The following is a 14,676-nucleotide window of genomic DNA, read 5'->3' as shown; positions in this document are numbered from 1 at the left end:
CATAGTTAAATTGTCATAATCCTAATTCAAATTTATTAGAGTTGTTAAAATGTATTTGCCATATCTTACATTGTAGTGCAAATGATGAATACAGAAGGAAGACTGGTTTCTTCCACTGGGAAGAAGCAGGGTCGGCAGATTTTTCCAAGCGGAAGAAACTGTCCAACCCTGGTAAAAAAAGCCACAAAATGATTCACAATTTTTGGGAGAAGAAAGTGCAGTTAAAGTCATTTTATACTTCATCTAATTCCTCTATCTGTCAGATTGGGTATTTGTTTTCAGCAAGGGGCGTAGCCAGAAATTTTGTTCTGGGAGGGACCAAAGTAACAGAACAATAGATTTGGCCATCTTTTTCCCTTTTTTCGGTCATTTCTCACATTTCGGGGGAGGGGGACCAGACTCCCAAGTCCTCCCCTCGCTACGTCCTTGTTTTCAGCTGTATGATGCTTGGTATCCAAGATTCATTTTCTTTCCATGATTAGTTTTTAATTGGAAATTCCAGTAAATGCGCAAATATATTGAATAAAAAGAATGAAATATTGAACTTCCCTGTGGAAAAATAGTAAAAATGAAAAGAAATTACCTTGATTTACATGATGCAATACATGTTTTATTTACACATGTTATCAGTAGCTGTTTTTACCCTTGCAAATTTATATAGTTGAATCATTTTTAGCAGATATGAGGCCACAATCAGTTAGTTGGCCTACAGACGAATTCTTTCAAGATTTGAGGTTATTCTGAAGCCATTCTACCTCTTTGAGGGTATGAGAATAAGCGGCCATTAGGCACCCTATAGGAATGGTCACTGGTTATTACGCTTTCAGTATTTTGAGGAGAAATAGTATTCTGACATTTAATTTGATGGCTTTATTCAAGTTTTTCCCAAACATTTTCACATGATGAAAAAAAATTTAAAAGAATGATGCATTTTCCTAGTAACTTAACTCTGACATGTCAAGTTACCAGGAAAGTGAATCTTTCTTTTGCATTTTTGTGCTAGAGATATCTTAATTTCCCTGGAGCCTATAAAATCTGAATGTAACTACTCAAATCTAGTAGCATAGTAATGCTCAGGATATTTTCCTTCATCTCTGCCTTTTGAATCTGTGTTATGGTTTCTATCATTTTCATGATTACTGAATTTATCATAATCAGATACTGAGAAGGGATTTTGCTGATGATATAATTCTTAGAGTTAACGTTTTTGCTATTGCAGTAGCCTACCCTACATTCGCTCTTGTAGGTCAAAGTGGTTGTTTAATATGACAACTCCTACCTATTTTTTTTACATTCCGATAATCTGTTTTTTTATTTTTAATCAAAGTCATTCAGTGAAAATTTTGAAATTTTGAGCAATATCATTGTTTTTTAGGTGGCCGGTATAGTGTTTTCCCAACTGGTGAATTATATGTTCGACATGTTGACCCAGTGGCTGATGGCTTGCGCAAGTATTACTGCCAGACAAAACACAAAATTAGTGGAGCTGTTAAGCAGAGTAGCTCTTCAGGACGTCTCATTATTACCGGTATTTATGTGATTTGGTTTCAATGTAAATTTAATTCATGAATGGGACAGAGAACTACTGCAAAGAATTAAAAATATATATACAGTCGACGCTCGATATAACAACCCCCTTCATCCCGTCAAAAACAGATGTTATATTGGGAGGGTCATTATATCAAAAGTAAAACATATATGATAGTTGTTCTGTGAAAACATTTAGGACTTTTCCTACTGGTCATTGTAATGGAATGGTTGTTATAATGTGGGGTCATTATAATGAGCATTGACTGTTTTTAAAATTTTAATAAAAATTTCAAATATTATATAATAGTTTGATGATTGGGGACCATTCCATAATTTTTTTACTTAAATTTGACTTACTCAATGCACCAACTTGGTACATTGAGCGATGCCTTGGTTAGAGATGTGAGGTGAGAATATTCTCCTGGATGTAAAAATTGGAGAATTATCAAGAATATATTCATTTTTCTTTTAAATAATTTAATTTTTTTTACTAATTTTGTTTATATTGTGAAATATAAATCAGTTTTCATTGCTTGAAACATTTACAACATAACAAGTTTTGGTATAATCACCCCCAATGACAACTTTTAGTTTGAGATTCTATAGTTCATGATGAGAGGTTTTAAAAGTTTGGTTATAAAGATTTTAAAATTATTTTAAAATTAGATAAATTTTCAGAAATAAGTTCACAACAAAAGAAATTAAACCAAAGTTGATTGATAAAGGATGCTATATAATCACCTTCATTCTAAGATACAGAACTGTTGTTTTCTTCATTGCACATACACTTAAATTCTGTATCACTCACATTTCTTTAAAAGTTGTGCAATTCAGCCCTGTTGGTTTAATTTTATTGCTTTCAAACTTTAATATTCTGGTCTACAAACTTCAATATTTCCATTTTCTTGACGGGAAGAGAGATGGGGCAGGCACAAAAGACTACTATTAAAAGCTACTAGAGAATATTCTTATCAAAAATAATTATTATTCTCAAGTTATTTATCAAGATTATTTGTTATAATACGTTATTACATATATATTCTTGATAATACTTTCTGGAAAGATTTCGGTGACTGAAGAATATTCTCATCGAGGAGAATATTCTCAAATGTTCTCTGGAAGGAATATTATTAATAACTTCAGAATAATTCTTATTATTTTCTATAAGAATATCCCCAGTAATTTATGAAAGTAGTACTTCCAGAGAATATTGTCAAGGATATTTATATGTAAACTATATTATAAATAACAGGATAATATTCTCATCAAGAACTTATAAGAATACTCTCAAGTTATTTATAATAGTAGTCTTACCAGAGAATATTCTTGAATATTCTCCTTGATGAGATTATTCTCGAGAATTTTACATCTCTAGTCTTGGTACTACCAACTGTATACTGAAAAAATATGAATTTTTCTTCATGTTTCAGAACCGCACAGCACATTCCCCCCTAGAATCATTGACAGACGATCCTCCATTGTTGCTAAGCAAGGTGATACTGTTGAAATGCCATGTGCAGCTGAGGGATATCCTACCCCTCAGATAACATGGCTCAGAATTGAAAATGGGCAGATTATTCGAGTGACAAAAAATCAGAGGTTTCTGCAAGTCGGAGGCACCTTGGTTATAAGGAGAGCAAATGTGGAAGACAGTGGAAAATACATGTGCATAGTGAATAATAGTATTAGTGAAGAGAAGGTTGATACAGAACTGCTTGTTACAGGTAAAATAGTACTATATTTTTCATGCTTTGTCAAAATGATTTAAATATGGCTTATGGTATTTTCTAGATGCATCTAAGAAAATAAGGCAATTCTAGGAAATATAAATTTTGTAATTTATTAATTTTTTCAATGCGTTAATTGACAAATGTGTTTAGTCTGGATTATTCTATTGAAGTCTTTCTCATGCTGTAGACTATTGATCTTAACACGATTTACTCATTCATGGACATTACTAGAGGTGCGCATGTGTGTGGGGGAGAAGGCATACAGGCTTGTGCTATCCTCCAAGCCAATCAAAAAAAAAAAATTCTAATATTTGCATTAAGAAAATTCAACTATAAAAATACATTTATATGCTATATTTTTCATTCTTGTTAAATTTTGTTTGAAGTTTAGCAACTAAAAATTTCATTCAAAGGAATTCCTTGTGCCCCCTACCCAAGTCTTTCCACCCCACCCCTCCACAAAGATCGATCCTGCATACGCCTCTGGAAATGGTCTATTTTTTTTTTATCTGCACAGACCTCGTTTTTCTCGTGCATGGTAAGGTGGCTTTTGGTGATATTTTATGTGCAAAAGCATTTTTGTTGCATGTAGCATTGCACAATCAGTGGTAACATTCAAAATGACTCGTATTACAAAATCTCTCAGTACAAATACAAATAACACAACAGGCAAATTGCTCTATGAGGTGACTGAAAAAATATGACCATAAAAATTTGGATGTCAAATTTAACCAAAGACAGTAACCCAATATAAAAGCATATACCTCAAAAATAATTACTATATAATACACTGCCCATAAAAATATTATGATTGTCATAATTTAAGTATACATAGCTTCTTCATTTATTCCATTATGTTATCATACTTCTTTTTAAACGTGCCAATTGTGTTATAATTCATGACCCCCCCCCCCCCCCCCCACCGAGGTAAGTTATTTGATTTATTAACAACCCTATGCGAGGAAAAACTCGAATAGGGTTGAAGCAGTTGATTGATGAAGTATTAATATATAATCTTATGGTCCATCCTGTAGAAAATATCAAACACTTTGATTATATCCCCGACGCTTATGTTCCTCCAATGTAATCATATTCAAAAAAAGTGTCTCTTCATAGCTCAAGCCTTGTGCGCCAACAAGAGCATGCATAGCTCTTCTCTGAACACCCCACAATCAGGTCTATGTCCCTCAAAAAGTAACTTAAGCAAATTGAACAGGATTCAAACCTGCAACATTCAACATCAGAGTCCTATATGCTACAACAGATTCTATATAAAGTAGATTCTATAAAATGGTTTGATATAAAGTAGCGGTGAACCTGTAAATTCTCATTCTACACTCTTAAATACTAATTGCGTTTACAAAATTTAATTGCATAATGTTTTAAAAAATGAATGTACAGCACAATGTATTTTACAATAAAAACTGAAGTAGTTTTGCCATGAGCATGTTTTAAATGAGCTACTTTTTCACTGTTTTAAAATATTAATGTTAGCAATAGGTCTGAGAAAACTGACATTTATAGATTAATAAATCATACTCATTAATATACTTTTTTCCTCATAATTTCAGCCTCGCTATTTGTGATGATCCATCCAAAATTTGTTTCTGCAGAAGAAGGCGAAACTGTTACATTCAACTGCTCTGTTAAAGGATATCCTGTTCATACATTGACGTGGGTGAAAAATTTGAATCCCATTATTGCAAACAGCCGGATACGTTACTTGTCTCGAGAAATTTTACAGATTGTTCCTGTGATGAGAGAAGATAAAGGAATGTATCAGTGCTTTGCAGAAAATGATTTTGATACTGCCCAGGCTGCTGCCGAATTAAAACTTGGAGGTGAATATTTTCCAATTTTATATTATTTCTAAATTCTATTCTATTTTTAATTTTTTTTCTAAAAACCATTACTGTCAATTAAAATGTCTTATCATGATTAATCAGAAATATTATTCATAGAATGAATTTTCTGAAACCATTTTTTTATTGTGATGTTAAAATTGGTGGATAAAACATAATTATCTCGTCCCTGAATCACTCACTGAAACTTCGACTTTTCACACATAGAAAAAATTGAAGAAAGATTCAGGTCCAATTAGTGCTGCGAGGCTGAAGTGCAGCACCCTGTATCTACAAAAATTTGATCTAAAAATTTTTCTGTACCAAAAAATTTATCTCTATAAGAACTGTTTTTCTATAAACCACATTCAAATAAACTAATACTTTCATCTTTTATGATTTTATAAACTATGAATTTATAGAAAACTCTGTATATGCAGAGCTGGTTAAATCCCAGGTCACCATGGGGACAAAAAAAAATTGGAATGGGCAGTTAAAATTTTCTTTGTGTAGTTAATAAATTGCAGGCTCAGAGCAGCACAGAATGTTTGGAATTTATAGCAGCATATCTGCCAACATGGAAGAGGGGCACTATGTCCTGAAAAACTCAAAATAAGTATTATTTTGGACCTTTTTCTTCGGGCAAGTTTTTTTTGGCTCCCAAAAATTGTTCTGGTGCTTAGATTTTTTTGTGATTTGTCCAGCGCTGGTATATTTTATGATTGTTATGCAAAAATATTAATTTATTTTGTTTGTATCTTATCATCTGACATCCATATTTATTTTGTTTGTATCTTATCATCTGACATCCATATTTTTTTTTAGATGATCCACCAACTTTGGCTCACATATTTTCAGAGCAAACACTAGAGCCAGGACCTTTCCTGTCTCTTAAGTGTTCAGCAACTGGTACTCCTCTGCCTCAGATAACATGGACGATTGATGGATTACCTCTCAATGAAGGGATAAGGATCCGTGTTGGAGATTTTGTTACTAGCGACGGATTTGTTAACAGCTTTGTGAACATCACTTCCACCCAGCCAGAAGATGGGGGGATTTATGAATGTTCAGCTAGCAATGATATCTCTACAGTTAGTCATTCAGCAAGAATTAATGTATTTGGTGCTCCTTTTGTGAAGATAATGAAAAATATTTCTGTGTTGGCTGGAACTGTGCTTGTTATTAACTGTCCAGTGTCTGGCTATCCGATCGAGAAAATTTCATGGGAGAAAGGTGAAGATTTTCTTGTATTGAATTGCATTGAAACAGCAGCCATAGAAGTTTATGTGGTACATGTTAAAAGCTCATAGTTCAATTTATAATTTTTAAATGAACAAAATACAGTCAGCCCCTCTTAAACAAATATCAATGATTCCGGCACATAATATGCGATTACGCTGGGACCAATTAGATTGCAGTTTAATAGCATAGTATTGATTTTATATTGAAAAAAATGTGCTGCATATATATAATTACCATATCATCAGAGCAGAAATATATTACAGCAGAATGAGTTAAATATCAGATTTTATGTTCAATATGCATATTAGCATAACTGTTCTCTTGCAAATCTTCAATTTCATCCACATATTTTGTAATGCTGGATATATTTTTTTAATGAATTTCTTTCATCAATCCCCCCCCACAACCAAATCTCCCTTAAACCATGTTCTACTTGGGGTGAAAATGTGTAGAGCAACAACGATGAGTAACGAGACAATGTTCAAAACAGGACATATATTTACGCATACCTGAATTATTTCTGTGCCTAAAATCTGGCAGCAAAATACAGTGCTTGAGATATTACCTGAAAATGTTAAAAATTATTGGACAATGTCAATTGCATATATGTAGGTCGACTGCATTTCCTCTATAAGAATGCTGGAAAATGGTCAATTGTCACCAAAAATGATGTGAAAGTATTCAAAGTTGCCAATTATTGTTAAATAATAAAATAGTCACTGAAGGCAGAAAATGAAGCACCATTGTATTGGAACAATAGATTTAAATGAATTCTACAGGGAAAAACTTTAATATGACAAATATGTGAGATGAAATATTTAAAGTCTTAATTATCATAATATAATTAATAGAGTTATGAAAATAATTTTAATACTTTATTTCAGCAAGAGATAAATATTCAAATAGGCTATGTTAAAAATACAGGAAATAACAGTGCATTTCTGTGAAAAGTCAAGATGGCAAAAATTAGATAAAGATACAGGAATGTTCCAGGAAATACGAATCAAATGATCACTCTCACTCTCTCTACATGTATGACTGCATGCTTTCTGATTGTTTTTATCATAGGCAAAGTTCAATACTGCTTCAAACATAAAATTATTTCTTTTTAAATGGCATTTAAATACTTAATTTTCAATGGTTTGTTTTTTAAGTATGACCTTTAGAACTTGATATTGTCTACAAGCTGAAATTAAAACTGTAATTGTTTCAAAAAATAATACACCTTTAACATTTTTCAAATTAAAAATGAGTAAATCTTCAATGTTAATTAGAAAAATTTCAATTAATTTTATTTTTTGAAAAAAAATCACAACTTTTTATCAACCTTGATAGAATGCCCTTGAATTTTTCAATTTTTCCTGGAAAAATTGCTTGAATAGTCTTTGAATTTCGCTACTTTCAAAGAGTATGAATCATGGATACCTCTGAACTTTAGAAATTTCATACTATTTGACAATTTCAGTTTGAGTTATTATTGTTATTGCATTCAAAACTTTAAATTTGTTTCGCAAACAGAAATTCTTTCTTTTCACATTATTTTTTTCCAATTTTAAGACATTGTATGAAGCCTCTGCATTTGTGCAGATTTTTTCTTTTATTCGAAAAGTTAGTGCCCTCTATAGACTAAACAAAGAACAAAAATGAAATTAAAAAAATTAAAAATGTACTTTGATTAAAGATAACTTTGACATTACAGGTCACCAATTCTTGATTTTTCGTAAATTTTAAGTGTTCACATATTTTATTTTATTTCTGATTTCTGAATGCTTCATTCCATAAACATATTATGTACATAATGGTTGATATGTATTTACAGTTGTCATGTGAACTTCAATATTCGTAAGTGGAGAAAGTTTTAGAAATTATCACATCAAGATCGTGCACTGGGAACTTTAAATGTCTTTATGGGAGAAATTTTGATTCCAGAGGATTTTACCAGTATAAGCGGGGTATCAGGTTATCCCTGGTTATACCCGATTAAGCTGGGCCGACTGTATTATATAGATGAAAAACAAAAAAAAAAAGTTTAGCTTAGGATCACATTTCAACATCTCTCTTCTACCATATATATCTATATACTAGAAATGTACACATAATTTCACATTTAATGTTTCATAATTCAAAAAGTCTATTACAGATTTATTTTTTTAAATGAAGTTTTGAAACTTCTATATTTTCAAAATTTATAGTGCTAAGGCTGATTTGCCATGTAATTTTCACCTATTGATTTCTAATAACCCTCATTATTGCAAACCCTAAGAGATATTCTGTTTACTAAAAAATTCTGCAGAATTTCCAATGAATCTATACATGCCGGAATGTGTTTTGACTTTTATAGGTTTCAATAAGCTGCCCCAGAACAGAAGGCAATCTGTGTATCAGAATGGTACATTAAAAATAAATAATGTTGATCGTTTAAGTGATGAAGGAACTTATAGATGCTTAGCTGAAAATAGAGCCGGAGAAAGTGCCTTCAGAGATGTCTCTGTCAAAGTATTGAGTGAGTATGAGTGATTGGAATATATTTTTAATAGTAAAAATAATTATATCCTGGTAAAAAAAGTGTGCTGACCTTTTATGAAGAATGTTATATGTCTCTTTCTCTCTCTCTCTCTCACTCACTCTCCCTCTCTCTCTCTCTCACTCTCCCTCTCTCTCTCTCTCTCTCACTCTCTCTTACTCTCTCTCTCTCTCTCTCTCTCTCTCTCTCTCCCTCTCTCTCTCTCTCCCTCCCTCTCCCTCTCTCTCTCTCTCCCTCTCCCTCTCTCTCTCTCTCTCTCTCTCTCTCTCTCTCTCTCCCTCTCTCTCTCCCTCCCTCTCTCTCTCTCTCTCTCTTCCTCTCTCTCTCTCTATATATATATATATATATATGCCGTCATGAGGGAAATTAATTTATATGGGACATCAGTAGCCTGACCTCTGGCCTGTTCTTGTTCAACAGCCATAAGACCCCACCTGCCGACTGCCAAACTAAGCGAATATTCTTTCCCTTACCGGTGCACCAGCGGGTCCTCGGGTGGTTTCTGGTAACTGAGACGTCCCTGGGGTCTAAAATAAGGAGGAATTTCCCACATAACGACAAGATCACCATTAACGTAGAGGGATCAGATCCCGATACATTACACAGTGGATGCAAACATGCTTTCATAAGTTTGAGACAAATTTGACTACCATATACACATATGCCATGCATCCTAAGGTGGACATATTGATAACTTTAATTTGGTTTGTAAAAAAACTTTGATGATTATCCATGTAATATAAAATTAATTTTAAATGTCTATGTGTCCAATATTTTTCGTAATATATGCATTTCAAATTGAGTGACTCTTTTTGAAACACCCTGAAGTTTTTTCCTAATAATTGATGATTTCTGTATCCTTTTGCAGTTGCACCTGTTATCAATCCATTTCATTTCCCTCCTAACGTCAAGGAAGGTATCAGAATAATCATAACTTGTTCAGTTCTTGAAGGCGATCCACCAATCACAATACGATGGTATAAAGATAATCAACCCTTAATGAATTCTTCAAGCATTGTGGTCGAGTCCAGTAATGAGTTCATGTCAACACTATTTTTCAAGAAAGCTGCATATGGAAATAATGGAAACTACACCTGCATTGCATCAAACAGAGCAGGTGCTGCTAATCATACAGCTACTTTGATAGTAAATGGTGAGTACCTGTATCTTTAAAAAAAATAAATTTAAGCCATTTCATTCAAAAATTTTATCCAAACCACATGACCACTCTATAACACTGGTTTACCATCTTACACTAATGTGCTAATACATCAACTGAGTATGTAGCATACCCACTGATCTCATAAATCTGTGGTTTCATCAGCCGATAGCACGTTCTTCATATTTGAGCACTGAATTCCTATAAATGCTTTTTATGGTACAAAGCACAAATTTTGAGAGCTATTGCTGGAATATTTAAAAATACCGTTGGATCCATCACAATAACATTACCACTGATTCTACTCATTTAAATATGAATCTAAATATTTAAATGAGTAGAATCAGTGGTAATTTTATCGTGATGGATCCAACGGTATTTTTAATTATTCCAGCAATAGCTCTCAAAATTTGTGCTTTGTACCATAAAAAGCATTTATAGGAATTCAGTGCTCAAATATGAAGAACGTGCTATCGGCTGATGAAACCACAGATTCATGATATCAGTGGGTATGCTACATATTCAGTTGATATTAATATTTAAATTTTTTTTTTTAGTTCACTCAAAAAGAATTTAAATATTAATATTTTGAATGCAAATAGAGGCCAAGAAGGAATTAAAAAATCCTGTAACCCTATAATATTAGAGTGACATCATTCAAACAACACACGATCAGGTACAGCACAGGCAAAGAAAGAGAGAGAAAAAATATATAAATTACTACTTCCTAGAACAAAGCAGTTGGAAGAATCAAAGGAAAAGTGAAAATTTTATTTATAGGTATCACCAAGAAACGCAACAGGTTATGAGTAGCCAACTGTTTTCATTTTTAATAATTTTTTTCAGTTTTAATATAATTTAATTCCACTGATAATTTCTTTGTTTTTATGTTTCTGGGTGAGATGTATATACTTAATTTTTTTTTTTCATAATTATTAAGGATGCCATTTTGGGACTCCTTTCCTTGTCAGTCTACTCAACAACATTCCTTGTCCAAGCAACTTATCAATTCCTCTGACCTACCAGTTCATTCAGTCTGATGGACAAAGCTCAATTTCTTTATGGGCATTTGCTATATCTTCATGATTTTTTTTTTTTGTGAGAGGCAGAAGGCAAAATTTAAACAAGATATATGTTAATTCCCCTAATGAAACATCTTTGACCACTAGTATTTAGAAGTCTTCCCCCCCCCCATAATGTCTGTTTTGTCCAGGGCCATTCATGTCAAACTGCGCCACCATTCCATCATGGTGGCTTACTTCCAGCTGTGGTTGATTTTGATTAGTTAAAATGTTAAGAAAAACACAATCATCTGCAATTGTTATCTCTAACAACAAACTTATTGGTGATTTCTTTTTTTATTAGTTCCTCCTCAATGGAAAATTCCCCCAGCGGACAAATCTGTTGTTGTTGGACAAAATGTTGTGATTGATTGTCAAGCTGATGGTTTTCCACAACCTAGAATCTGGTGGGAGAAATCAGATGGTAAATATTCACAGAAGTTATTTTTAAGTATCTCAAACATAGTGTTATTTAAAGAAGCATAGAAAATGTTGCTATTCACAGATTGTCATATCCAGTTACTCAGTCCACCTCACAATTTTATCAATTTCATCTTTCATATAATATTCAGTCTTGGCAGCATGTTGCAGTTTCAATGGTGCAACAGATGATCTTACCTTATTGCTGACAGTTTCCCTTATTGAAACATTCTAGATTCTTTGATAGTACAAATTTTTAATTAAATGCAGTATACTCTCACTAATGCAGCAACTATCAGACCAGGGTGTACCAGATTACTGGAAGCCTATTGACAAAGTCCATTCAAATAACATAAAATTTCTGCTCAAGACATGTAGTAACAGTGCTGTCGGCAAGAGTGGCAGTGCTGTCGGCAAGAGTGTGTAGGTGTTGGCACTATGGCGATAGACCTGAGTTGTGCTCAGTTGGAAAAAAAAAAAAAGGTGTTGGCATTCCAATATAATAAATCTGCCAACGCATAGTTTTCATGAGCACACCTTTTCTTTACCTCTCTTTCACTGTTTGAGAGAGAAGTCTTTTGTTTCTTGCAGAGTCAAGATGCCATTTTCTATGTGTCCATGTATTTTCCTTTCTTTTTATATGTGTACTGTACCATGTGTTTCATCAAATTAATAAACTTTTTATATTTAGCCGTTATCTGGAATCAAACAATTATTGTGGAGTCAAATTTGAGCTATCTATGGGTAAATCACCACTTCAATTTAAGTGTGAGCACTCAACTTTCTATGCCAGAAATATTCTCCACAGACATATTCTCCACTTCTTTGCGTGGAAAACCCACCAGTAACTAGCACGTGGTTGAATTATTGAGTCTACTGTAGTTTTGACTTCCTGGTTGTGAGCAATAACTGGGCAGAAAAGGGTTTCTTTTTCAGCTGGATTATTTTATTACATTAAATTTTTAAGACTTTAATGGTCCCAAATAAGACAAAATGGTCTTCAAAAGTTTTAATGACAAAAAAATGGATGTTTCGATTTTCTTGTCCTTAATTTTCTATGTATGAAATGATAAGATGTTCAGAAAAGTCTGGGTATTGCTACCCAAAACAGAATTTACAAAAATAGCTTCCATTGGCGTATTTGAATTGTACATAAATATTTATTTATCCTTGACATAGATTTTGAGTTTAACTATTATAATAATACTCAATATTTTTGCCTTGTTTATGTAATAATTACTTTTATTTCAATCTCAAGGTTTATCTGCGAGGGATTACAAAACAATAATAAGCAATTCTCACATATATGCTCTCGAAAATGGTTCTCTAATGATTCGAGAGGCTGAACAGAATGATGCTGGTCTATATCTTTGTCAAGCAACTAATGGCATTGGGTCTGGTCTAAGTAAAGTTATTGAACTTAATGTCCATGGTGAGCCCTGTGATAATTTTTCTATTTATTTCAGCTGGAGTTATTCATAATTTTTTTCTATAGCAAAGAAAATTAATGCCTGAATTATGAAGATATCTGTAGGAAAATATACATGAAAAGAGGGAAGATATAGTTACTCGTTATATGAGTTAGTTGACAGTTTTGTGCAACTATACAAGTTTTATTGACAACTAATATTAAAACACATATCAATCACTGTTTTAGTTGCTGCTTATTTCACTGCTAAGTTTATGGCAAAGACACTCAAGAAAGGGGAAAGTGCACATTTACAATGTGAAGCCTTCGGGGAAATTCCAATCACTATCATGTGGAGTAAAGACAGACAACCCTTTGATCCAGCATCTGATCCAAGGTAATACTTTTTAAACAATTAACAAATTTTCTATACACCTATGTATACAAAAGTTTATATATATTTATGAAGCAAAACTTTATATCTCAGTAATTATAAATGATCTTATTGTTTCACAAATTACCAGAATGAAAGAATCATATATTGTTAATTTATTATTATTTATTAAATTGCTATTTTGTTAAGATGATTATGGGCTGAACATTGTAAAAAATCTGTTTTGACTGATTGTAATCAATTTTATGATAGAACTCATATCGTAAATGTGTGGAAAATGATTTTAAGTTGAAACTCAATTATGCACTTATTGATATTGAATTACTGCGTGTGTTAGGAAAATGCAAGATATAAAAAAGTAAAACAGTGGCTCCATACCAGGGGTTTAATACAAATACAGAGGCCACAACAGGCAAATTGCCCAACAAGGTGGCTGAAAAAAGATGACCATAAAAAAATTGTTGTCACACAAATAGAATTAAAATACAGCAACCCAATATAAAAGCATATATCACGAAAGAAAAAAAACTAATAATTAATAATACACTGCCCATGAAAAGATTGTGGTTGTTTTATCTATGATGAATAGCTTCACTATCCAATGGTGCAATCCGAATTGGGCTTATCATACTTCTTTTAACATACTTCTTAAAAATACTTCGGTAAAAAAAATTCACCAAATTAAAGTTTCTCGCAGGACCCTTGTTCCTTAAGGTTGTTCTGCAAAACCCTTAATAAGAATGATGCTGTTCTATTGAACTCAAACAAATTTTTCAATATTTATCCAAAAAAGTGTGTCCCTACTGCCATCTCCACAGCATCATAACTTAAATTCAATATAAATTCAATATAGTGGAGGGTCCACCAACGATCTCAAGTTTCAGGGGACTACTACTTTACTGCACACCACACACACACACACATAACTCAGGTAATGCCTCCATAAGCCATTTTCCTACCATTGAAGTTGGGTGGGAAATGAAGGTGCCATCTATTCGTTGTAACCCCTGGCTCAGTAGGTAAAGAACTTGTTTTTTATGCTCTTTCCATAGTTCAAACCAATGGAAACTGATAGAAACTTTTGTGGTAGAAGACGAGCATCTTACCATTGCACCATTCGGGCGCTAGTCTGGGGGGAGGGGGGCTGACTCCAGGATGGGGGCATAAGGAGCACCAAGATTTTTTTTTCCCATGGGGGCATATTGTCTTTCATTTCATCTGCATAGACCTGTTTCTCGGTGTACAGAATTTTGATATCTGTGCTGAGACAAAATAACGTGCTACCTCATACAGTCTGGGGGAATTTTTTCTGTGCAGCAAAAAACTGAAAACTATGTACATGGAAGTCATTCTAAGTCATTCTCAGA

General features: G+C 33.0%; 1 protein-coding gene across 7 annotated transcripts in view; it reads left to right on the top strand.

Annotated features, from left to right (window-relative positions):
* Positions 1-14,676, top strand: part of LOC149078973 (cell adhesion molecule Dscam1-like) — a 322,494-nt gene that overhangs the window by 267,941 nt on the left and 39,877 nt on the right. For all 7 annotated transcript variants that reach the window (XM_089241214.1, XM_089241211.1, XM_089241210.1 and 4 more), the window contains 9 exons: positions 1,376-1,528; positions 2,961-3,254; positions 4,832-5,101; positions 5,927-6,334; positions 8,685-8,846; positions 9,736-10,020; positions 11,392-11,511; positions 12,766-12,939; positions 13,165-13,312. In XM_089241214.1, coding sequence (XP_089097340.1) covers positions 1,376-1,528; positions 2,961-3,254; positions 4,832-5,101; positions 5,927-6,334; positions 8,685-8,846; positions 9,736-10,020; positions 11,392-11,511; positions 12,766-12,939; positions 13,165-13,312 — 2,014 coding nt within the window. The remainder of the gene's footprint in view (positions 1-1,375; positions 1,529-2,960; positions 3,255-4,831; positions 5,102-5,926; positions 6,335-8,684; positions 8,847-9,735; positions 10,021-11,391; positions 11,512-12,765; positions 12,940-13,164; positions 13,313-14,676) is intronic.

Source organism: Pholcus phalangioides, unplaced genomic scaffold (genome assembly GCF_987345545.1).
Source record: "Pholcus phalangioides strain wild (caught in Gottingen) unplaced genomic scaffold, Ppha-v1.0 ptg000013l_1, whole genome shotgun sequence".
NCBI classification, from domain to species: domain Eukaryota; kingdom Metazoa; phylum Arthropoda; class Arachnida; order Araneae; family Pholcidae; genus Pholcus; species Pholcus phalangioides.
The sequence above is the reverse complement of the archived record's forward strand: the minus strand, read 5'-3'. Positions and strand labels throughout refer to the sequence as shown.